General features: G+C 37.1%; 2 protein-coding genes across 6 annotated transcripts in view; one reads left to right on the top strand and one right to left on the bottom strand.

Moving 5' to 3' along the window:
• Tpnt (troponin T, skeletal muscle) overlaps positions 1-26,884 on the bottom strand; it is a 127,544-nt gene that overhangs the window by 29,001 nt on the left and 71,659 nt on the right. The window lies entirely within an intron of this gene.
• Positions 10,047-25,047, top strand: LOC143349689 (unconventional myosin-IXa). 3 transcript variants are annotated; one of them, XM_076781150.1, is made up of 14 exons: positions 10,047-10,259; positions 10,570-10,872; positions 10,976-11,590; positions 11,671-11,969; positions 12,455-12,714; positions 12,794-13,101; positions 13,178-13,515; positions 13,615-13,675; positions 14,834-15,160; positions 16,420-17,343; positions 17,421-17,501; positions 17,563-19,808; positions 21,643-22,650; positions 23,471-25,047. In XM_076781150.1, the coding sequence occupies exons 2-14, from the start codon at positions 10,580-10,582 to the stop codon at positions 23,566-23,568; spliced, it is 6,858 nt and encodes a 2,285-aa protein (XP_076637265.1). In that variant the 5' UTR covers positions 10,047-10,259; positions 10,570-10,579; the 3' UTR covers positions 23,569-25,047. The 3 variants fall into 3 exon arrangements, with proteins under 3 accessions (XP_076637265.1, XP_076637347.1, XP_076637433.1); XM_076781232.1 differs by lacking the exon at positions 14,834-15,160 and adding an exon at positions 13,994-14,041; XM_076781318.1 differs by lacking the exon at positions 14,834-15,160.

The following is a 26,884-nucleotide window of genomic DNA, read 5'->3' as shown; positions in this document are numbered from 1 at the left end:
TATCATCACACTTACGACTCTAATAAATAAAAGCTGATAGACAATCGAACGATTGTTTTATAATTGATTTCATTGATAATATTTTAATATGATTGTTGAGATAATTTAAGTTTCACGTTTCTTATGTAATTTAATGTGAACAGCAGTATTTCCAATGATAGTTTCTAACCGAAGAAACAAACTTAAAATAGCACAGGTGTGCTTCTTGTGTTTTTCTTGTGTCCTTCTTATCTTTTCAGGGAATTTTGTTGGCCGCGCGCAATGCGGCCGGTAGCTTCAGTGTTCGCTGCGTAGCAACAGATGTTTTCCTGGGCAAAGTGACCCCAGTAGATTGTCGTAGATATCTCAGGGAAACGCGAGAACAGAGCCAGTGTTTATTTCGCAATTTTAAAGTATTTTCCAGAGCATCGTGGCTCTCCTTGTTTTCTGAATCGCGAGAATAGAGTCATTTGTTCGCCGATTTCAATCCTCGGTCGCGGTAATGTAATTTAATATTTGATAAACTTGATTATCCTTTTAATTTCAAATTAAAATTCCTCGTTACCGGGATTAGAGTCAGTGCATCACTGAAGAGGAGTATTTGACGGTGCTTCACGAGCAAACAATGTAAGTATAAATTTATGGTTTGAAATTTTCAAGTAAAAATCTCTGTAGTTTTAATAGTAGATTCTAATTGTTTTTTTTACAGTTTTCTTACAGAGTCTGAAAAGCAGCAGCAGTATCCGTAAGTATAAATTTACACTTAGAAATTTTTAATATTTCTATGATTTTAACAATAGATTCTAATTGTTTTCTTGCCTTTTTATAGTCTCATCCTGGAAACCAACAGGATCACGCTGACTCCGCTGATGACTTCCAGTGGCCAACATCGTCATCGTAGTATCTACATTCTGCGATTGAGTGAGTTGCATGCATATATGTTCCTCTGGTCCCCAACCATGTTGTAGGATGAAAGATCCTAACCAACACGGGTGACCAGTTGTATACTTGCTATTATTGACGAGTCAAGTGACCATGGGTATTTGCAATACCTATGAGTAGTAACACCAATTGCTATATTTCTTTAATGCAGGCTAGGGTCTTCTTGCACTCGCGTCTTTTAATGTTATAAATAAATATTATATAATTTGATTATTGTAAAATTTTTATAAAAACATATAAAAGAATTTTTATGAAATATACGAAATATTTTTATTGACTTGAATTATAGATTGAATACAATATAAATTGATCTAATGTGTAAACATTATATTGATCATATGACGGAGTAGAATATAAATATTAATTACTATAATATTATACAATTAATATAATTTTTAAATACTGATGTTATTTAATGTATTTTATGTGCAAGAAGACATTTCGCGACTGGTCGATTTTTGACTCAAAGCAACGTGTATTGCATACTAGTTTCAACTTTTTAAAACTTTACTTTGAAGATAGAATCGACCATGGATTGTTGAATTTTTTAAATAATGATTTATTAAACTTATTTCAATTTTCAAATAAATTAATTCAATTTTAAAGTAAATTATGATAAAATCTTAAAAAGTCTTTCATTTCATATAATTAAATTTCAATTAATAGTTTTAATAGTTTAATAGTTTTCTTGAATAATAATATTTTTCAATATTAATGTTTTTTGCTATTGATATATTTGATATAACAAGTCGAGCCTTTTTCACCAAGAATTAAATAAAAATTACCGTTTAGCCATATTTAATTAACTGTTTTTAGTCAGGATTTTCAGGTTAATCTTTCCGTGTTCGTTGCTCAAGTTCATGCACACGCCCAGGTGCTATTTGCATGAGCGAAGGTAACGGGCACGATGACTTAGTTTATAATAATTTCTAATAGTGTATTAGCGACTGACATTGGCTAGTGTATTGTGCACGGGGTACTTTCCACATGTGTGTTGTGGTTAGGTTGTGGGAAGTGCGCCGTTTCAGATGTTTTTATGATTATAATTTACATACAGAATTTTGTAACATTAGATTTGTATCAGTTACAATAACAATATTAAATTTCCATTTACTACAGTCCATGACCAATAATAACTTCTTTATCTTTAATAAATTTATTCATAAGAATTTTAAATTGATTTATATGAAATAATTTAATAAAATGCTTAATAAATTAGTTTTTCTATTGACTATATTACATAGATTACGTCCTATATAAATGTACATAATAGAAATACGCAATGGTCACTAGCCTTTATCAGTCGATTTCAGGAAATGGTACGTACATTTAGAGTGTGAATGTTTGCAATGTTCGGGTGTCGGGGGAACCCCGGGGAGTCCCCTCTAGTTTAGGCCGCGCCCGGACATTAAGAATGAGAACCGTGGAGTGTTTGTTTGAGAAAATGAGTTTTGCAATTTTTTAAATATAGGGTTAGGTAGGTAGGTAACATTTCTGATGTGTGTGTGCTTAATCTAAGTAGGTAGGGTCAGGTCAGGACTGTCCACATTAGCAATTCGGGTAGGCGCGTTTTCGCGTGGCAGTCCTGTTCCTGTAGTTACGATTTCGAGAGTAGAAATCTTGCTGATTCAAACAGTTTCAACTGTTCGTTTCGGCTTTAGTTTCGACTCCTCGAATCGCGCGACTCTTAAAGTTGCTCTCTCGCGGTCGTGCTCGTGGTTAGGTCCCCTACGAAACGCTCGTCCCGCTTGAGATTCAACCACGTGTGCTCGACCAACAATTCGTATATTGTTGGAAGACTGCGTATTGCACGTAATCTCGAGCCTAGTCTTACGTAAGTTTCAGGTATCGGCAGGACCGCCGAAGAAAGAAGAGACTCATGGAGTTGAAGAGACCCTGACAAACTGTCTCAAGAGTGGGTAGCAACAAATGGCTTTTCATCTTCATCCTCGGATGAGGATGGAAAGTCATTCCTGTTACTATTATGTCACTTAACTCGTCAGTAGTTTTGTAGTTTGTTTTTCTGGCTCACGTATGCATGTACTTTGTACATGATTGCACCATACATGCCAGCCATCAAGCCTACTCGCGATTTCAATATGAATATTAACATGTTTACTGCCACCTCAAACTTACATTTATTTTTTTACAATACTTTGAACGAACTCTAATATTTATAATAGAAAAATAAAATAACATATGCATCATTGAATATATTCAATTTATATTTTTCATGATATAATTTCTTCAAACATGGCAGTCAATATGTTAATAATTTTTCTTATTCAATATACATAGAGTTGCGTATATACAATAATCGCGTTGGTCTGTAGAGTTGCGAATTACTATTTTTCGCGTTTTCTTTTCAGGGTAGTGTTGCGAATTCTATACGCGATTGCTTTTATTGTTATTTAAAAATAGCGTTGCGATTGTCACTGATCGGTTTGGTCTTAGCGTTGCGAATTACTATTTTTCGCGTTTGCTTTTCAGGGTAGTGTTGCGAACAATCATGATTCGCGTTGCTTTTTTACTCTTTTATACGTAGAATGAATATGAACCGCGTTTGCTATTTTCATATTATAAATTAGCGTTGCGATTTCTATTTATCGTGCAATTTTTTTAGCATTGCGTTATTTTCAATGCCCAAATTCTTCCCCAATTGTAGTAATAGAAGTAGTTAGAATATTTTGTGGCCAGTACATGTGTATTTACATGTACAATTAACCCATCATTCAAGTTAGAGTTGCGAATAATAATAAAATGTTCGCGTTTGCACGTAGAGTTGCGAATATTTATCGCGTTGATATTTTAGTGTTGCGAATAAACACGATTCGCGATTTTTTTTTATGCAAACTTAGGAATCGGGAGTTTGCTTTAAAAATAGTGTTACGAATTATTAGTAAACGCGATTGCTATTAGAGTTGCGAATTACTATTTTTCGCGTTTGCTTTTCAGGGTAGTGTCGCGAACAATTATTATTCGCGATTGTTTTTATTATTGCAAGACGCGTTTTGTAATTTTTTTTATTATAAGCTAGCGTTGCGATTTTTATTTATCGCGTTGTGTGCCCCTTAGCGTTACGTCATTTGAAATGTCTAGCTTCATCCCTACATGCGCCACTATACTAGTTAATAGTAGTTTGAAGTAGCTAGTTTATTTCATGCATGTGTATTTATATGTATCTAGAACGGAAAACGCCAAGCAGCTGAGCCAGTTATTTTTGGGCAAAACGCGATTTTTTATTAGCGTTGCGAGACAAATATAATATTTTCAAAAATAGAGTTGCGAATATACAGAAATCGTGTTTGCTTATAGAGTTGCGAATTCCTATTTTTCGCGTTTCCTTTTCAGGGTAGTTTTGCGAATACGCGATTGTTTTATCATTGTTATTTAAAAATAGTGTCGCGAATGATCGGTTTGCACTTAGCGTTGCGAATTACTATTTTTCGCGTTTGCTTTTCAGGGTAGTGTTGCGAATAATCAGCATTCGCGGTTGCTTTTATTTTTATAAATCGCGTTTGGAATTTTTCTATTATAAATTAGAGTTGCGATCTTGATTTATCGCGTTTTTGAATAATTAGTGTTGCGATTCAGTGCCTAAGAAATGACGCTGGCCACTACTGCTGCAGGATCAAGATGCAACTATTATTCGACAAAGCCTCAAATGGCTCAACGAAATTATTAAAATTAGTGTTGCGTATTATTGAATATATAGGTGCACGCGATATAATTAATAAAACAACCCTTTGTGGTTTATTTTGCGAACAATAAGCACCACTCGCGTATACTTTTGTACTTAATAAATTAGCGTTGCGATAAAAAGAATGGTCCACTCACGTGTTGCTTTGAATTTATAAGTGGACAATTTATATATTTATCAATGGAAATACTGCTCGAAATTACTGTTTTATAGTATTCATACATTTTCATCACAGATTTTTGTGATGTATTTAAAAATGCTCATTTATGATTAACTCGATCATAGTTTGAATCTACGATTTCAGTATACAAGGTGTTCAGCCATCTCTAGGAAAAATTTTAATGGGGGATTCTGGGGGCCAAAATAAGATGAAAATCAAGAATACCAATTTGTTGATCGAGGCTTCGTTAAAAAGTTATTAACGTTCAAAGTTCCGCCTGTGGGAATAGCTGCGTGCGCGGGACTTTAAACGTTAATAACTTTTTAACGAAGCCTCGATCAACAAATTGGTATTCTTGATTTTCGTCTTATTTTGCCCTCTAGAATCTCCCATTAAAATTTTTCTTGGGTGTGGTCGAACACCCTGTATGTATCAGTAATTTATTATTAGAGTTATTAATTTTTATGGTTTATAGTAACTTTCCGGGCTGCAATATTTATTTATAAGTAGTGGATTTTTTTATAAATATTCCGAGTTCTTTGCAAAGATCAAGGTTTGTTCGCGATCATTGTTTTTAAGGATGAAAAATAAAATGCTTGCATTAAAAGGGTATGCAAATTGCAATTCGATGTTCCATTTTGAGATCTGTTTTTGTCATTGCTTTTTTCGCATGATCCTAACTTAGATTTCAATGCAATAAAATATAATTATTGCAATTTATGCGTTTACAAAATTTTTTCTATCGCTATATGTCAAGAATGAAATTTAATTCACGTATTTAATGAAAAGAAAGTTCTTTAATTGTTGAATTTTGTGATCATCAATTTTATTTAAAAAACGATACGATAAATAAGATCTATGATAACGAATCGATAAAATTTTCAATCTGTTCATTGTTTATGTTAACACTATGACGAATTTAACGTTTGTAATATGAATTTTAATTCATGGAATTTTACTATGATCGATGAAAAATAATTTTTTCCCGTGTGCACTAATCCATTTTCATTTCAGCTACTAATTATTTGAACAAGTTCTTTTTACAGAGTACAGAAGCACAGAAGAACGAAACTGAAAATGCTACACGGATTCGAACTTCACCTTTTTTTGGAAAATATCTATGTCGTACAATTTTATTTATTGTCTCAATTTATGTTTCAGGAAAACAGCGTGGGATTCATAAAAACTTCAAGAAGAAAGTATCGCGTCATATTTCTTTGTTTTGTATGAATTATATTTATTATATGTGAGTTATGTTTTAAAAAATCATCGTGGGATTTACAAAGATATCAATACAAAAGAAAGACATCATCAAGGAAGATCATGAAGAAAATATCTCCTGTTCCTTTGTTTTGTATGAATTATATTTATTATATGTGAGTTATGCTTTAGAAAAGCATCGGGGGTTTACAAAGACATCATCAGGAAGATCAAGAAGAAAATATCTCCTGTTTCTTTATTTTGTATGAATTATATTTGTTGCATGTGAGTTGTTTTAGAAAATCATCCTGGGATTGATAAAGACATCATCAGGAAGATTATTTCTGCAGATTGGGTTGTAATATAAGTATTAATTATAATTAGATTTTAAGATACGCGTGCGCACGATTATTGTAACTCATTGTAAGAAGCTGCGTTTTATTATGATTAATATTAAGGTGCATATTAGTATTCTAATATGCAAGGTTCATACGTGCAGTTGCACATTTCGTTCTGGTTCTTCAATGCCTTATTAGGCACCATCAAAGTGTAAAAACAAGTGTAAAACAGGTTTAAATAGGAGCAATTCATATAAAGCTACATATTGCTATTCTAATAATTAGAGTTAGTACGTGCAGAGTTGCACATTCCAATTTCGTTGCTAGAAAACATGTGGTGGATTTTTATCGCACATGTATAAATATTTTCTTAGGTTTTTGGTCTCTTTGTAAGGTGGTTCCTTTGAGAACTCTCCCTTTGTTATTTGTTTCTAATAATGATCTCATTTCGATAGCTTTTCTCTTAAGAGAAAATATCCATGGATAGTTAGGATTCTCGCCAAAGGAAGGGTGGTTGGGGCGAGGCTAGGGTGGGTCTCCATTCGCAGCAACCTCCTCGTGGTGAGACCTGGGTCATACTATTTAGTATGTAATTAATTGTATCACTTGAAACTGTTTAATATAATTGTTAGTTACTTGAAATCGTTTAATATAATAATTAATTACATAGCAAATAATATGAGCAAATGGCTGCGATCTTCCTCGTGTGGTCTAGTATGAATATAGCTTCTTCGTTAGATCCAAAGCGATTAATATTTTGATCCTTTATCAAATAGTAACTCTCGTCATATTTCGTTTTAATTAATAGATTGGATAATTGGTAAATTCAATTTTAATTCATGGTGTTCTGTTACCTATAGAGTTTTATTCTTGTCTAGATTGGTAAAATCGCATGTGATGTGATCATATGGGGGAACTACGTTATCACTCGAGCCATATGGCACGAAAGTCCTTAGTTTATGGTGGTACAGACGAAATCTTTGATTCTACCGCTGATAACTTTCGTCATATTTTGTTTTAATTAATAGATTGGATAATTAGTAAATTCAATTTTAATTCATGGTGTTCTGTTGCCTATGGAGTTTTATTCTTGTCTTGATTGGTAAAGTCGCATGTAACGTGATCATATGGGGAACTACGTTACCACCCGAGCCATATGGCACGGAAATTCCTAGTTTATGGTGGTACCACAGACAAGGTATACGAGTAGACCTTTCACCACAGACTAGGTATACTCGTATACCTTGTCTGTGATATAATTAAAATGTTTTTTTATTAAATGTTGTTCATGTCATTTCCAACATTATCGGTTCAGACTAGAATTTGGATTTAGCGTTCGTAGTGTTTGGAATTAAAACTAAATATTGGAAGAATTTAATTATTTCGGAAGCAATCAAAATTAGATCTTAGGAACGGTACGTTCAATTTAGTGACCAGTAGATTCGAAGAAAGTATTGGACAACATTTACAACAATGCTTAATAATACGCATCATGTAAATATCATTTATAACTAACACATTATCAATAGATAGCTTCGAATGCAATCTTCTTCTCAATGGAAGTTCGTGCTCTAGCGTTTTGTCACGTGATCACATGGAAGGAGCCAATCAGAATCAACCTTCCATACCATGTGATCGGAAAAATCGAAATGGTGGACGTATTGGGACGCAGGATCCCGAGAGGAGACGAAGGACGATAAACTGGGCAAGGGCCCATCATTCGTGTCATCGGTATTATCAATTCAGGAATACGATTAACCGTGAATATCCGTGTGATTTGAAGCAGGACCGGTGACGACAGAGCCGGCGCAGAAGTATCGGTGACAGTGTCTCTTGTTTACTGAAGTGTCAATCCGCCCGTATTGTACGTGTGTTCTCTAGTTGCGAGAAAACAGAAGGGCAGTGTGTATCGAGTGCACAAGAACCACAGTTGTGTGTATCGTTTTCTCAGTAGTGCATTTCCTTAACAGTGTATGAAAAAGGGAAAATAGTTTCTAAGTAAATGAATAGGAGGGAAGAAAACTGGCGATCGCGAACAGACGGCAGTGCGTTTACAGTGAAATTTTAAGCCCGCGGAAGCATGTCCAAGTATGCGAGTGCTTTGATGAACCGCAAGAATGTGTCACATCGAGCATCTTGTTATCAGCGAAGAAGGTAATAGAGAAATCGTATAGTTCGAATAGGCCTACCTAGATGTTTTCATTACATTCTTTGGTGATGATACGTAACGACTAGTAAGTGTCATGCCTGGACGAGAAATTCCTGATGACTTTAAGCCCGGTTTACTCTGTTGACGTTCACACTCGCAGATCGCCGCTGATTGGTGGTATGGTCCATGACCCACCAATCGGCGTCAGAAGACGGTTTTCCTGCGAATGTCAGTCGTCAGGTCCGAGGTAATCGGTATCTGGGGAACGTATGTCGTTTTTCGCAATCCTTTGTGTATCCAACGAATGATCGATGTGTTACGATTACTGTTCACAAGACATTATTCAGAATATTATTTTGCATTGTTTCTTATTCTTCTGATACGATAAATTCGGGATTCTTTTATAGAAAAAATTACCGGTAAAAACGTAGGGACATCGAAAGATATTTTTAAATTCGACCATTGTATATTAGTCGAAAAAAAGTCAGAAAAAGAAAGAAAGAGTTTTTAAAGTAACAAAGACACGTGTAAATCGTGAATTTTTTCATATTAAGGTTAGAACAATTTCTTAGTGTAAGTTGTTATCAAGTTCGATTTATATCGATTATTTTAACAAATAATTTGTGCTTATGTGATGTTTAAATGTAAAGTTGAATTTTTGTGAAAGCAAATAATATGCAGTGTTTAAAATATTAACATAAGTGATAAAGAAGTTTTTAATAAAGAAGAAAGTGTATTCTTGTATTATGTGGAAGACAAAAATTTAACATGTACATGTAGCAAGTAGGTTCATGTAACAAAGTATCAAATTGATATTACCAATGTAACAACAAATAGTTGACATGAAATAATGATGTGTCATATACCTTTTTTTTTTCAGATAAGATACTTCCTTACGCACAAAAGTTTTATAATACGTACAAATGCAAATACATCTGTAATCTTTTGCAATAATTGTACTGAAATACTCAAGAGGCATGGGAATATTCATGAAGCATTGAAAACTTTGGATTATTGTCTCAGTGAGGAAACTGAGTTACTGCCTGCCAACAATAGCACACCTACAGTCTTTTCAAATATATAGTGAATCTCATGATAAAATAATAATGCCTGTCAGAAAGATTTTGCTGGATGTCCAATGTTAAATACGTGATACCTGAATTAAACGTATTGTTTTATAAATCTGAAATACTCTAACAACTGAAGAACAAAATCAACAAGGATCTGCAAAGTTGACTGAATACATAAATTTAAAGAAGTGTAAAATAACTTTAATGACTCTATTTTATTATACAACAAAAAAATATATATATTAACTGATGATCACAATACTCTGTGGTATTCTGTCCTATTCATTGAATTAAAAAGGATGAATTTAAAAGGATGCTTTAAAGATTTGGAAATACTTTACTATTCCTGTATACTATGTATTGTGATGAAAGAAAATTAATATTCACAAATTTTTATTTTGTTGAACCAATTTATATGTAAGATTTAACGTGGTATATATATATATAAATATGGTCTTTTAGTTTATGAGTATTGGGTACATTTTTGAGTATATTTGACAAAATTAAATTAAATAAATTAATGTAAACAACACCTGTAAATAAGTCCAGTAATCAGTAAGACTGTAACAGTGAACATTTTTAAACAAAATGTATAAAAGTTATTTTAAACATTTGCATCAGTGGTTGTACATAATTGAGAAACAGAAAGAAGGAGAAACAATACATTTGAAATTCTGTATGGATGACAGAGGACAAATTTGTTAACCCTATTAAAACCAAGGTAAGTAATGTATGAAAATGTATGAAAATAATATACTAAATATATTATAAATATATTAACCTTTTGCGGACGATGGTCGGGATGAGTCGGGAAGAGGTCAGTCAGTCGGGTCGGGTCGGATTCCCGAAAATATTCGGGATTCCCGATATGTGGGGTTCTCGCACACCTCTAGTAAAAAGGCTTGGGCGGCTATTTGCCGACAGTCGTCCGCAAAGGGTTAAAATTATATGTATATATATGAATAAAAATTGTAACTATATGTGCCTTTATACCTCCAAAAATTTGATTTTATGTACTTTTAATTTCATAGGGTTAAAAAAATGGATAGCTGTTGCTCAGGAGTAGTGCAAGTATTTGTGGGTGAATGGAGCCCAGAATATGAAGCACTTTCAATTAAAGCTACGAAACAGACTTCATCGGCTGAAATAGTAAAATGCATCATTGAAAGACTTGGGTTAGTCGATGCTTCTGTTTCGAATGGTTATGAATTAGCAGAAGTGGTAGGAAATTCTGTTGGACAAGAATGTAAAGAAAGAAGACTTGGCCCAACCGAGTGCCCTGTAGCACTTATGTTACTATGGCCAAAAAATGCAGTACAGCAAGAATATTACAGGTAAGTTAAAATTATTATAAATAAGAGACAAGATTTGTAAAATCAACAAAGGTATTGATATTGGAAAAAAGCACACTAACATTATTTTACATATATTTTCTAGGTTTTACTTGCGAAAGAAGCAACCCGATTTATGGTCAGATAGTAGATTTCCAATGGACCCACAACTCCTGAAGGACTATTTTAATAGATTCCTGTATCAACCGCGCGATAAGGAATATCCAGATTTGTGTCAACTCCCAGACCTCAATGAACAAACTTTGTTGGATAACCTTCGAGCTAGGTTTCTAGCTGGGAACATATATACCTATGTTGGCAGCATATTAATTGCACTCAATCCATTCAAATTTTATCCTATCTATAATCCAAAATATGTAAAACTCTATCAAAATAGAAGATTGGGGCCAGATATACCTCCACACATATTTGCCATAGCTGATGCAGCTTATCATTGTATGCTTAAAGAAAAAAGAAATCAGTGTATTGTGATTAGTGGTGAAAGTGGATCGGGTAAAACGGAATCAACAAATTTTCTACTGCATCATTTGACAGCGCTTAGTCAGAAAGGTTCGCACGGTAGCGGTGTTGAACAGACAATACTTAGTGCTGGTCCAGTGTTGGAAGCGTTTGGAAATGCAAAAACGGCACACAACAACAATAGTAGTCGTTTCGGCAAGTTCATACAAGTGAATTACAAAGAAAATGGAATGGTGCATGGGTAAGAATTTTTATATACAAGCATGAAAATGATTATATAATTTCATGACGAATTACGAGAATCTATCGTAAAATTACTAGGGCCGTCGTACAAAAGTATCTTTTGGAAAAATCAAGAATAGTTTCCCAAGGAAGAAATGAAAGAAATTACCATGTATTTTATTATCTCTTGGCTGGAGCAAATGAACAAGAAAAACAAGTTCTACATTTAGAAAATTGTGATCGTTATAATTATTTAAATAAAAGTGGCTGTTACGGACTTGAAAATATCGACGAACGACACGAATTTTCAAGACTAAAACAATCTATGGAAATGGTTGGATTTACACCAGAAAAACAAAGGCGCTTGTTTGCAGTTTTGTCAGCCGTTCTTCTACTTGGTAATTAGCAAATTTTCTTAATAATAGGTTAAATTAACTAACTGTTGAGAGCTCGGTGATGCAATCTGCGGCACCGCGGTAGCTCTTCCTGCATGTCTGGTGACATGCAAGTTGTTGAGTTTGTTGTGGACTGTAGCTCCGTGGACTCTCTCTCTCTTTCGTTGTACGTTGCGACGTGTAGTGTTGTTCGTACAACTTTTTGTGTTTGTCTATCTTTGAATGTCAAGTATCGCGCCTTATATGCTAGTGCAAGAAGCCAGCCGCGGCCATTCAGAACCTTTTTCGTTCAGGATTGGTGCGCTGGTACTTCTTGCATTTTGCGCTCGCGAGGGTGGGCCCTTTATGACGGCTATTATGATATTTCGTTTACACTAACACTAAAGCCATTTACGCTAATGGCTTGTAGCGTTAATGTAAATGCCGATTTGCTGTAAACGGAACGGCATGTTTCGCGACGCAACACTACCCATATTTAATTACTTCAGGTAATGTAGAATTTCAACCTAGAAAGTCTTATCATCATCACGATGAAGCAGTAGGAGTGAAAAATCCTGATGTGGTTGCTCTGATATCTGAACTTCTTAGAGTAAAACAAGAGACTCTTTTGGCTGCTCTCACTGCCAAACGTGCGAGAGCTTCTGGAGAAACTTTAGTCATTAACTATAGGCTTCCAGAAGCAATTGCGGCAAGAGATGCCATGGCCAAATGTTTGTATGGAGCATTATTTGATTGGATTGTGCTTCAGGTAAAATGCCGTTTCTTTTGTTCCAAAACGCGCATTATGAAGTTACATGAAAATAAGTTTGAGTATGTTTTTTTTTTAGGTTAATCATGCTTTACTTTCAAAGAAAGATACGCTTAGAGATCATCAAGGCAATAGTATAGGTGTATTAGATATTTTTGGTTTTGAAGACTTCAAAACGTGCAATAGTTTTGAACAGCTGTGTATAAATTATGCAAACGAACAATTACAACACTATTTTAACCAGCATGTTTTTCAATATGAACAACGAGAGTATCGGAAACAGGGAATTAGATGGACGGACATTGGGTACAGTGACAATTCGGGCTGCTTAAATTTAATAGAAGGAAAACCAAGTGGCCTTCTCTGTCTCTTAGATGATCAGTGCAAGTTAGTATCAAACCTTATTTTAAGTAGATTGATCTTTGTATTATGTTTCATTAAATATTGAAAATGTTTGCAATAGTTTTCCAGGTGCAACCAACGAGACGCTGCTACAAAAATTCAATTCGGTACACAAAGACAATCCATTTTACGAAGCACCACAACGACGAGAAGCAGCCTTCGTTGTACGTCATTATGCAGGGGCTGTTAAATATCAAGCTTCTAATATGAGAGAAAAGAACCTGGATTTAATGCGACCAGATGGCGTAGTTGGTGTTTTGAAAAATTCTTCCCTCGCTTTTGTCCGAGAATTAGTGGGTGCTGATCCAGTTGCAGTATTTAGGTGGGCGATTCTTCGAGCATTTTTTCGAGCTCATTTCGCTTTTCAAGAAGCAGGTCGAGTTCACAGACATGGACGAGGTATGTATGATATATTTTTTATATTACGACAAAGTATAATTTTCATTGTGTTTGTTTAATTTTCTATGAATAACCGTTCACAAATGTTTTCTGTTTCAGCCGACGGTACGAAAACGTCTGTACAAAACAGGTATAGGACACCGAACGAGAATTTGATAAGGTATTTATTACATTGCTATTTGATCTCGTATTATTTTTGCTCCCGTAAAAGGGTGACCAAAAAAGAAGTCAAGTGCTAGTTTACACATAATAAAGCAACATTTGTTAATTAAATAATAATGATCGTGATAAACAAATGCCAATGTTGTTGCGCTTCTTTTCGAGTATGTTTGATCTGCATATTTTCTCACTCCACAAAGTATAAATCTACGTTGTGCGTTAATAATATTTGCATCAAGCTGAGGAAGTTCGTATGTGTTTACAATTAAAGCAAACGTTAATTATATTTACATTGGCCAAATGTCTTTTGTTCTTGTAGCCATCTTGTGACGTTGTCGAGCGTCAATCTAACTATTAACCGAATTGCGTAAGTGGTCTTTTGGATCCACTGTATGTGTCATTTTGGCAAACGTTACATTCTTTTAGGTTAAGGTGTTTTATGGATTTACAATATTTATTCGTAATATCGTAACAGAATTAAATTAACATTTACAATCTTAATTTAAATGATTCATAATTGTACAAGTAGCTACAGTAACTTGTAAATCCATATAATGTTTTCCAGTCTTGTGTGTTCAAGATATTGTTTAGAATTGTATGTATGCACCTTTTGTATTAAGTGTGATTAGAGTGCAATCTTCATGACTTTCGCTATACAATTCCATTCTGTCGTTTGATGATACACAGGGTGTGTCGGCTAGGGTAATACGCCGAGTATGCGTGGATTTTTTATGAGAAAATAAATCATAAATATAGAATAACGATTTTTTGTTTGTCGCACTTGCTACGCTTTCGATCTAATAGATCGTATTATAATAGCGTTAGATTAATTTGGTATTGTATATTTTCGATTCATTTTTTGATAGGAAATCGACCCATAGATGATCGTACAATCCGATCCGAGGCGCCCTGTATTACTACTTTACTTGCTATTATTCTGGAGCATGATTAACAGTTCAACAATAACTTTTTATTTGTAAAATTCATACCAATCATTGAAGTTCACATTATTCCATTGGAGCCACTCATGAGATATCTGTTTTCCACAGTCGCAAATAAAATTCTAGGTTATTCAAACTAAGAATTCATCTTTAACAATGTAATTACTATGTAGTTACATAAGAATTATCTTAAAACTAAGCATGAGAGACTTTTTCAGTTCGCACAAACATAATCGTCCACCAAGTTATCAGAAGCAGCGCAGTGTCTGTATACCATCAACTATACCCACTACCACATTATCTTCTATACAACTCGAAAACAACGACAATGTAAACAACAACCGATTGTCGTGGCCACAATTTCGAAACATTAATCAAACGCAACACCCGTCCAATGTAACGATGATGAAGGGTTACTTAATAAGGGGCAGGGAAGACCAGCCTCATAGTAATAATAAACTCAGACGAGATACTCATACACCACTAGAGAGGGTGCTTCCAAAAGACGAAGCAAACGTCATGGAACGCGCTAATCAAATAGTCATGTATGTAAACAGCAGCTACTTAATATACAATAACATTGTACTTTAAGCTACAAAAACTCACTGCTCTACAATAAAGGTAGTGTGTGCTCTATAGTGATTCTGGGTGAAGGATTTCTTTTCATAGGTAACGGCCTCTTTAGTAGGATATTAATGGTCTTCCCATGCAAAATCATATCACTGCTTTCCACAAATATTCATTACTTTCGAAATTTTTCTCGTGTTTTTCAGAAGTACGCCATAGTGATCATTTTCTTTGAATATATCATAATATTCATGATCATTGTCCCGTAATTGTAATGTTTTAGTCGTGAAGTTTTAATGATTTTCTGTAATAATTGTAGCTATAACTGGTGCATGCTGATTTCACAATAGTAGTTCTCTCGTTCGTTAAATTCGGAATATACAAATTAGCCCATTCACAACTTACATAAATCTAAGATTGAGCTTCGTTTAAAGATTAATAATAATCATATGCAATTACGTACTAATGTTTGATTAATGTATACAATCGGTAATGGGTTTGTTTGTATTATATGCTGTCCAATGCAGTAAATAAATTCTTAAAAAAAATCGTATGTTACCGAACTCCTCGTGTTATAAATGCGTGCCCTTTTTGCTAGCAACTAACTGCGATTACTTGCACGGTATAAAATTTTCTCTAGAAAGAAAAAAAATTTAATAAAATTTTCTATTTATTTATCAATAAAGATATTAACTTTTTATATTAGTAGTTCAGAAAGTATGCAAAATGCTTGTTATTAATATTAATACTTTGTATTAATCGTTTATCTAGTGCAATAAGCAAATTGAATTTCTCTCATACTAAGGATTTCTTTGAATTTGCTAATGACTATCTCTATACACAGTTAATTCTATTATCACATGCTTCTTATATTTGCTACCATAATCAAATCATATGGTTGACACGACCATAATATGGTTCTGCTAAATGTTTGCTATTTATATTTTATAGTACGTTTGTTAAACATATATTAGCAATGTCATACATGTCATTGTAAGAATTGTGTATTCTCCTTTTCCTGTTTTCCTATTGCATAAAATAATAATACTAGCAACATTGAATTGGTCAATAAAAATCCTAATGAAACATGTAAGTAATTACAAGACGACATACATAATTTTCTTTGCGATTTTTAATTGCAATTTATATATCCTTTTAGTAAGAGTTTATGAAATAGGAAAAGGAGTCTGTACACCATTGCCCAACGTTAACACGTTGAATTTTACTGCTTTTACAGGAAAAACAAATCATTTCGACCAAGAGAACGTGGTAAGAAGGGTTTAAAAAATCTTCAAACTGTAAAAACACTTGCTGGTAGAACACAGAGTTATGGTACGGGACCCGGGAAAGCAAGAAAGCAGCCCATGACAGTGTCAGCGCAATTTCAACAAAGTTTACACAGTCTTATGGATACCTTAAACCAGGCAAATCCTTTCTTCATTAGATGCATTAAAAGCAATGCCAATAAGGTACCAAATGAGTTTGACGAAGAAACTGTACAACGGCAATTACGATACACAGGAATGTTAGAAACAGTTAGAATTAGGCAAGCCGGATTTAACGTTAGATTAACGTACGAAGAATTTATTCAACTGTATAGAATGTTACTACCCAAGGGTTTGTTGAGTTCGCAATCAGACGTTAGAGACTTCTTGTTGACGTTGAATCTTAATAGAGACAACTATCAACTTGGGACGACAAAAGTGTTTCTCAGAGAATCAGAGAAAATCAAATTGGACCGAGAATTGCATCAACAGATCATCACTAGTATTACGACTATACAGAAATGGTTCCGCGCATGTCTGGAGAGAAGGAAGTTCCTTAGATTGAAAAATGCGGTTGTGCAAATACAGTCATTTTGGAGAATGATAATTGCCCAACGGCTGGCACAGTCTTTACGCGCTAGAATTGACGCTGCTGTTCACATCCAGTCTGCCTGGAGAGCTCATAAGCAGCACAGTTGGTTCAAGAAATTCAAGATGTGTATGATTACCTTTCAAGCTCACGTTAGAGGTAATAACGCACGAAAGGCTTTCGCGGAATTGAAGAAACGAAAGAAGTTGCTCGCCGATAAAATTGGGGAATATAAAGAAACTCAAGATCATCGGGATCTTGCGTACGATAACAGCAAGATATTCTCCAGGCTCAGAGATAGCGAAGAGTAAGAATCGTGGTATCTGCATGACCTTTTAACGTAGTCGTAAATTCATTACTAATATTTTTTTGTTCAATACTTAGATCCCTCACGGAAGATCATGCGTTGCTGGACTACAGTACGAGTCGTAAAATGGAATCTCAGAATCGACTTACACCTGCAAGGTAAGTAAATATTTATTTACTCGTGCTTGATCAGTTACTATCGCGTCGTATTGATTTACAGAGCGGATAATGTACTTCGGGATAGCACGATCGACACAAACATGACATATTCTAAACGTAAACTTGCTCCAAATACGAGAACCTTGCACGAACCCAACACGATTTTGAAAAATATAGAATCTTATTCGTCCGAAGAATTTAACGAACGTAAAAGCAGTTTAGAAAGCTTGACTAGTTTACGGAGCTACGAATCTCAAGTTAGCGTTAACAGCTCCGAGTCGCAAGAAAATTCTTGCTGCAAACCTATACCGAGCACCAGAACGAAACGTGGCGATAATTTCCCCGTAGTCACGGTAAACACAAACTTAGCAAACGCTTCCAGTCGACATTCGTCCGTTAATAAACGCGCGGACAGTTCGTCGACAGGGTACAGCGACGGAGAAACTGATACAGAAATTCCAAGCGCTGTACAGAGCGCACCTCCCATCTTCAACGCTGCTCCGCCATTCCCGTGCCCACGAGACATTAAATACCATCAGTCTAACATAAATTTGACCCACAGTCCAAATTCCGACATCTGGCGACGTCGGGGAGATTTCACGTCTATTAACTACAGTGATTATTTAATGTCTGGTCCTCACAAAACAACGTTAACTCGCTCCCCAAATGTCTCCCAGTATAAGAATATAGCGGACAATATATTCGAACAAACGCAGCATGAAAAGCCGAACGAAGCATCGAATTTTAACGTGAAACTGGATCAAAACGAACGGTTCGTTCATATAGAGAGTTCTTCGGGTAGGGAACAACGTAGATTGAGCGACAATAGCGTACCTAGCGAGCGAATGGAAAACGTTCCAGCCTCGTCGATTAGACGCGATCAGACTTACGGCCACAAAGAAACGAAAGATTTCAGTTACTTAAGAAGACAAAACTCGGAAGGAGATACGTCCATGAAGTTAGACGCCGTGAACGACGAGAACGCTCTGAAGAGTCCTTTGCTGATGGGATCGTCGCCCAAGGAGAAGAATTTAAGAGCAAAGGAAAAATCTGAACCCGATGTGCCTGTCAGGAGCGCAAGACGAAATCGTCCGTCTCGAGAATTTCATTGTAGATCGATGGGCGAGAGCGTATCTGACACGGGCGGCTCAGAAACGAAGAGTCTCTTTCTTGGCACGATCAAGGAGAGCGACTTGAACAAATCCACGAACGTGTGGACCCGCAAAGACGGTCCGCACGAAACTCCTTCGAGGTCCGTCACGGACTGGCCCGTGAACAAAACCGAATCCGCGTCCAAGACCCAGCAACCGGGCAAACGCATGAGATCCAATGCTATAACGACTCTCGACCTGAGGAGAAGGAACTCTGATCCGGCTACTAAAATATCGGGACTCAGCGAGGACAAGCCTGGTACCGACACGAGCCCCAACGATCTGAAACTCGCTCCTGGAATGAACCTGTTGGAATGGAAAGGAAATCTTTTCACGTTGGCCGGTCATCGTTTCAGAAAGGTAGCGAGGTTCGCCAAAGACGACGTGTGCGTTTGCTGCCACGAGAAAATGGACGCATTCGTGACGCAGGGATACAAGTGCGTCGATTGCAAACAACTGTACCACGTGAAGTGCATCCAGAATGGCGGAGTACTTAAGATGCCGTGTATATTGGCGAACACGCCGGGCAGACGAAAGAACAGAAAGCCGCCGCGGACGCCGTACGACGCCGCCAAGCAAACCGTCGCGTCCAAGTTCAGCTTGACCGGCACTTCCGCTTTCTCTGACAGCACGGACAAAATCATATCCGACGCCAAGGAGTTGGCGCTGATGCAGGACTTCATCACCAAGAAGATATACATAATGGAGGGACAAGAGGAGGGCAGGAAACCCAGCGAGGTGGACCGCGTGTTCAAGCAGGCTTTGCGTAAATTCAAAGACGACCTGGTGATCACTTACAGCGTCGCCATTCAACAGGGCGTCGAAGGTAACATCAAGTACACCGATTTGATAGCCAATTTCTTGCACGTGATAGAAACAGTCTGCAAACAAGAGAACACACGCGAGGATTTTCCCGTGACAATGGGAGTGAACGCGTTCAGAGGGTTCATGAACGAATTCATGACGCTAGTCAAAACCGAAGCGCCGGAGAAACAGAGTAAAAGCAAACGCAAGAAGGAGAAGAAACGGAAACAAGAGGAGCCGACACGTCACGGGAATCACATGTTCCAGTTGACTATCATAAACATACCCACGGTCTGCGAGGTGTGCTCGTCGTTCTTTATGTGGCCTATCGAGCGAGGACTCGTTTGTCAGAGTAAGTATTGCTTTCACGTTTACCTTTATTATTCTCTGTTACATAAAAAAAGGGCGTTTAAAATGTTCTTATCACGTTTCTCGTGACGAAAGTTGAGAACTAAAGGAAGTTACGTTAACGTATTTCGACGTTTAATACAAGCGATTCAAACGCTAACTTTCAGTCTCAAATTTCCTGTCCAGGATAGGTCAAATATTGGAGTTTATTGAACATGTCTGTACTTATCTTGAAAGTTCAAACAAATATGGCCCCAAGGGCATAGAATTGGGCGCTGACGAGGGCGAATCTATATCACCACATTGGCTACAGACTGCTAATACGATACCGGGTTGCAAGCCTTTAAGCATCCATACTGGTTGGTGCAGGGCTTATATCTGTACTGTTTCTGCTGCAATAGTACATGAGAGTTGACATAGTCACACCGCAACTCCCATGGCGAGTCCCTCTGTCCTGCGATATAGGACTATTCACTGCCACTATGATGGTCCAACCCATTGATGGAATAGGGCCATCGTCCTCCCTTGCTTATTGAAACTAAAAAAATTTGATTTTTATACTTCCGAACAGTAGTGAAATTTGAAAATCAATATTGAGGAGCACTTCTTCGGGGAAGTAGGAGATTGAAGTTTTATTAACTTTATGGTAGATTTGCCCCTGGACCAACCTTTGCATTTCAATTTTATTATTTTTTGCAAATCCTTGTTCGAACTTACAGGGTCGAAATTGAAACTTATATCTGATAATGTTGAAAATAATCGATTCGTAACTAACAAAATTTGACGTTTATTCGATAAACTAGTTAAATTGTGGAATAAATTATTAAATAAATTATTTACTCGTTAGAAATTTATATCTAGAGAGCGATTTTGCCTCTTTGATTTCAAGGAATTTCTTTCACGGAGCGCTCGGGATTTCGTCGAATACGGCAACAAACCGCGTTGATGTTCTCAGGGCTTAGTGTGGTTTTTGGTCGACCTTTTCTCGAGCAGTCCTAACTATGGCCAAGCTCCTCCGGTTTTATAGCATGGTAAACCGTAGAACGGGGCACATTAAGCTCCTTAATAACGAACAATGAAGATTTCCTCTCTCGTACAAAACAATTACAGACAATCTGTTCTTATTTGATTCTATCTTGATTTAAATTGATATTAAACAGACACACGTATTATACAGAGTTTCATAGAGAACAAAATGGAATTACTTTTAGTCTGAAGTCCAGATTAAATAAAATTTAATTGTGTCGGGGTATTTGCGTAACATAGATGTTACGATACAAATAGTTATAACTCGGAAACAAGCTAATTTACAGAGTTCGTTTGTCTATAAATTTTTACTTCACTGGTCCTGATTTATTATACAACAAGAATCAGTAGTGTATAGATACAGCGAAACAAAAGTAGTAACAGGCGTGTCAACGCTCTTTTATTAGGAACGTTATTATTTGTTCGGCGCGCTAAACTTTTAATGATACCCGAGTGCAAGAAATATTGAATCAGCACGGTTCGACAAATAATCACGAACAGGAATAAAAGTTACGTATATTTCAAATATGCGACATTAATAAACAACATTTTATGAAAAGAAACTTTATTAGGAAAATGTCTAAAGAGTCAATTTTAATTAACAGATATCACCGTTGATCGAGTCCTTATATAACTAAAAAATCATTAAAAAATATATTTTTTACGCGTATCTATTATCAAATATATCTTACTATCATTAGACGAAATAATATTTTCGAGTATTCCGTTACATTTGCCGCGGGTCAAAGTGGACCCAGCCATCACCAGCCGGTGGGTGAAACACATTGACACGTTCGCGTTTCTCTGTCTAGATTGCAAGCTAACGTGTCATAAGAAATGCTACATGAAAGCGTCGTCGGAGTGCGGGAAAGAAGCGTCGCTGCACGAAACGAACTCTCGTAATGTCTTCGGTGTCCCGTTGTACAAATTGGACTGCGGCGACGGGAAGGTGCCGTTGGTGGTGGATCGATTGATCACGACCATAGAGATGCACGGTCTCTACACGGAGGGTATATACAGGAAAAGCGGCGTCAGTTCGAAAGTGAAGGAATTGAAACTGAAGATGGACGAGGGCGACTTGGAGAAGGTGGACTTCGAGAATTACCAGGTACACGTACTCGCTGCCGTGTTGAAGAGCTTCTTTCGCGACATGCCCGAGCCTCTGTTGACCTTCGAGTATTACGACGACTTTCTGCACGCTGCCAACCTGACGGACCCACGAGATCGTATCAGCACGCTGTTCGCGATCCTGAAGAAGCTGCCGAAACCGAACTTCGACCTGATGGAACGTCTGATCGTCCATCTGGCCAGGGTGGCGCTTCACGAGGTCGACAATCGAATGTCACCGTCTGCCTTGGCGATAGTCTTCGCGCCGTGCATACTCAGGACGAACAGGACGCTGCCCGCTCAGGATTCCTTGCAGGACGTAGGCAGGCAGACCTGTTGCGTCGAGACGATCGTACAGGAGAAACTGAGGGTCGTGCGGGCAACATTGGCCGACATAAATACTCTCGAGTCCGCCTGCCACACGGCCACTCATCGGCTGTCCAGTTTGCGATCCTCCAAGATCTTCAGCCCGGAGGAATTGAACGCCGCAGCCTCGAACGTGGCCGCCAGAGGCAACACCTCGGATCGCGACAGAGATCGGGGCGACGAGGAGGCGCTTCTCGTCGATCATATACAGGAAATCCAGAAGGAAAAGGCACTGCTAACTTCCACCCTTCCCAGCCTGACGAGAGCTTCCTCGGACGACGACCTACTTCTGTCTGCCACGGACCTGGACGATGGCTCTCTCGATGATCTTCTTCCATCCTCTGCCGGTAAATCGTTTGGTAAATTAATCAAATAATAACGCTAATGCATGTTCAATATATTTGTAAAGGCTCTGGTTACCATTAGCAAAATTACAAACACTTTCGTTCGCGTGTTTGTTACGTGATCTAGATTACTGAAATAATTTGAAACGCTGTCCGGTTATACGTATCTGTTCGATGAACCAGTTATATCATAACGCTTTCATGCATTTATTTCTTCGCTGTCGTTCGGTAGATAATTAGTTATTGGATATATATCGAATTTGTCTAAATCCACTGAATTCACCGATGGTTTCTTCAACTACTGTTTCTGATTAAAATAGGACACATTTATAATTTAGAGAAAGGGATCGATCGGATTGCTGGATATTTAAATTAAAATCTGTCCGTCAACCGTTTCGACAGAACTGGGCTCTATTGAAATAATGTTATTTAAATTGATATTTCAAATAGAATTTTCTTATGCTTCGAAATCTTTTAATAGATGGAATTAGATCTTTTTGCATTGATGAATAATAAGACGATAATTAGGAAAAAGGTCGTTCGTGTATTAAACATACTTCGTTGATATTTTGCAAATCCATTGGAACATAATGCACTAGGTTTCTTTTAAAGAGAAGAATCGTGGTCATGCGAGATTCATTGTTTCAAGAAACGTAAGATGTTGTCTGAAAACAAATAATTGTAACGTCACAATGTATAGCGAGCCCGAGGAGGCCAATATTCGAAGATGGCTGCCACCGGTGATAACGATAGAAAATAAATACACAACGTAACGTAAGTATCGGGCGATTTATGAAGTGTTTCGTTTCGCGTTTGTTCGCAGACGGGCTCGTGAGAAAGAAACCGATTCAGAGACAAAGTTCCGCGGACAATGCATTTCCTACGATCATCAGCGTCGACGAGGACATGGTAATGGTATGACCATAGAGGGAAAACGTTATCCCGACGAATGATCGATATGTGTAGCAACATGACACGCGCTGTGAAGCGTCGACTGACGGCAGCGAATCGACGAGTCTTACTTCTGGTCTCATCGGCAAGCCGCTAGTAATTTAAATAAGTAGTAAAACACGACATTAGGTAGGTCTAGTAATTTGTTCCACGCGAAGTTAAGCTGATCAAACGTACATACATATACATATACATATTATATATATATACATACATATATATATATATATATACACATATATATATATTTTTTTCACTCTGTCGCAAAGCTTTCAGAGGTTTCTAAAGAACGATTGACAAATTACGCGAGCATACAGCTTCACGTGAAAATGTACTAAATATTCATTTTATAATCTATTTTTCTCCCGGAATGCATTCCTCTTTATCGAAGACTGTCAATCAGGCTAGGTGTTTAGGTGAGAGACGAATCTATCGATGCAGACGTTTATTCGCGTCGCAGGTATTTCAACGGTACAGAATATCGCGCGTTTCGGTCTGTCACGATTCATTCTTTTCCGCACGATCGACGCGAAGGGTGGAAAGTACGTACGGATCATGGTTAGATCTTTTACGCGAAAGAAAGAACAAACGTTACTGTTGCGTATCTCTACTTTTTGTTTCTTTTTTTTTTTTTCAAGTCGCATTTCGATACTTGTTCTAATCGTGTTTCTTTTCTCTATTACCATCGATTCCTTTACGAACGATAAATTCCCCCTTCTTCCCTTGTTCAGATTCCACTCCGCTCTTTTACAGATTTTATAGACTGTTGCGTGAATCATACAAACACACACACACATGCACACACACACATATACGGACGAAAGTAACTCTTTTCCTTAATTGTAACGGAAGCGTAAATTTGCAGCTTTGTTTCGACAATCACAGAGTCTAGAAGTGAAAGCGTTTTCAGTATTCTTCGTTAACGGGACACGAGGATGTGGGCGCTTCGATCGAGCACGATGATCGAAGGCCGCGTAAGATAACGAAGGCACTCTGGTCGGGTATCGTTTTTTTTCTTTTTTTTTTTTTTGCCAGGCATATTTCGTTGATCCTTTTATGGAATACTCGCGCGCGACTCTATGGACGGTTATCGAATCACTGGGGGATTCGTGTCACGCGAAAAGAGAGGGAAAAGAGGAAACCAAAATAGTAGCTTTGTACATATTATATGATATATTAATGAGCATCTCGTAATAGATCTGTTATTATTGTTAACTTTACGAGAGACGTTACCAAGATTATATTTCTACTGTCGATGTTCGTCGCGTAGGGCTTACACACAACACGCCTATTTGTCGATAATGTGTACACACATACACGAACACGTACACACAGGGCCTGCCAATTCTTTTCATTCTCAAATTAGTTTTTTTTTTTTTTTACTTAATGTAACTTCCGTTCATGCAGAGACACCTTTATACATACTATATATATATATATATATACACACATACAAAAACACGTCCGCGTACACGCAGGAGGACGTTTATATACGAGTACTTATGTATATACAGAGATTTTGTGCGCACAGGACTGAGCAGACGGTTTTTTTTTACTTGAGATTTATTACAATTTCGTTTTAGTTTCCCCCTGTCGTCCAGTGCCTCTTTTTTTTTTTTAATTTCCGCTTTCTTTTATGTTCGCATACCCCCCCCCCATTCCCGCCCCTTTTTTAATACACCCAGCCAGCGTACAGTTCTCTTTTTTCTTTCGCGCCAGCCCACACAGAACAACTTAACAATTGCAGAGGTCGGGAATGATTCGAGCGAAACATCGGGATCAGAAATTTTCGCGGACTCACGCGACTCGCGAGGTAAATGTTTTTCGCGCGACAAAGAAAGGAAAAAAAAACCACGCCCGGGGATTTTTAACTGTATTTTTATCTCGCGGCCACAGTTACGTTTAATATAATTACCCGGGGGTGCACGAGAACGAAAAATCCCTTTCGCCATTTTATTCGAATCGTTTTCGACTTTAATTTTGACACGGCTCGTAGATGATTTCAATTTACCCGGTAATTTCATAACTCGCGAACGAGTAATTCGAAATAGCTTTACACGCTTTTATTTCTTCAATGCCGCCCCGGAAGTTGCCTCTTCCGGGTAAATAATTTTCAATGTACGTTCGTTTCGTCGTTATTGACCTTTGCGCCGCGGAAAAGCGCTTAATTAAGTCTCGCGAGCGAGCTTTTCGATCGAAATTTCTCTCACTCTCTTTTCGCCTCTTTTTTTTCTTTTTTTTTTTTGTATTTTATTTCACCGCGTTGGTCGCTCGATTTCGTCCCGTCGGCGCGAGAGGCTTCGAGTTTCATCGAACGCGACGGACCGCGAAGGGTGGATCTGTCCGCGAAGCGGAAAAAAGGAGAATCTTCACGCCACGCTTCCTTCCCAAGCTGTACAAATTTCTTTTAGCAGCGTGTAATCGAACAATTCGAGCGGTCGAATCGAATTCCTTTCGCGTTGAATTTACGTGACTGGGTCGCGCGTGACTTTTACCCAAGTAACTTAGCTTTAAGTCGGGAAAAATTCGGAAAAAGGCGCGCGGCACGTTCTTCCAAAGCGTTCTATTCTTCTTCTATCGACTCGCGAAGTCTGCGTACAGGGTGTCCCGTTTTCGATCGTTCCGCGGGTATACAGTCTGGAATTGCAAATGTAAGAAAATATTTGAACGAAATTCGAAGGATCTCGAAATTGAAGTATGCAGATATGTTGTGCAGTTACAATTTTATATAATTTTAGATGCACGAAGGATCGTTCTGTTAAATAATATCGTACATTTCTTACGCAGAATTATGGAGGGAAAGACGAAGGAAATTAATGTTAAAGTAGTACAAGGAAGTTTACATAAATTCTTGTCTCCGAGTTAAAGTCGTTTTTAATTTTCTGAACTCGACGAAATTTTCTAATTTCATTGCATGTAAAGACCGATGTTCGGCTGCAATATCAAAATGGTAACTTGGAAATGAGTTTATGTAGGTCAAACAAGGTTACATGGTCCACTATATTACTTCTGTCTACCCGAATTCACCCTCTGAAATTATTCCAACGTTTCACCAACTACTTTATGTATTAAATGAGTTGTTAACAGAAATTGGTCTTCCCAATGTATTCATCAGTTTGTAAAATGATCTCAGCCAATATTAATAATTTGTCTTTCTACTTCGTGGAGTCAAAAGAATGAATCAAACTCTTGATACATGATTTGGAATAAACACTTATCTTTCCTTCGTTAGTAACGTATGCATCTGTACATTATTCTATTAAAAAATCGGATTGAATACAATTGC

The sequence above is a fragment of the Colletes latitarsis genome, chromosome 1, assembly GCF_051014445.1.
Source record: "Colletes latitarsis isolate SP2378_abdomen chromosome 1, iyColLati1, whole genome shotgun sequence".
In the NCBI taxonomy this organism is placed as follows: Eukaryota; Metazoa; Arthropoda; class Insecta; order Hymenoptera; family Colletidae; genus Colletes; species Colletes latitarsis.
Note: the sequence above shows the minus strand (reverse complement) of the source record. Positions and strands in the feature narration are given on the sequence as shown.

Bases quoted from the DNA above. Each gene is read 5' to 3' on its own strand.
- LOC143349689 (XM_076781150.1), top strand. From the start codon at position 10,580: ATGGATAGCTGTTGCTCAGGAGTAGTGCAAGTATTTGTGGGTGAATGG. The intron at 13,102-13,177 runs GTTAGTATCAAA...TGTTTGCAATAG, and splicing joins CTCTTAGATGATCAGTGCAA to TTTTCCAGGTGCAACCAACG. The intron at 13,676-14,833 runs GTATTTATTACA...AGACTTTTTCAG, and splicing joins CCGAACGAGAATTTGATAAG to TTCGCACAAACATAATCGTC.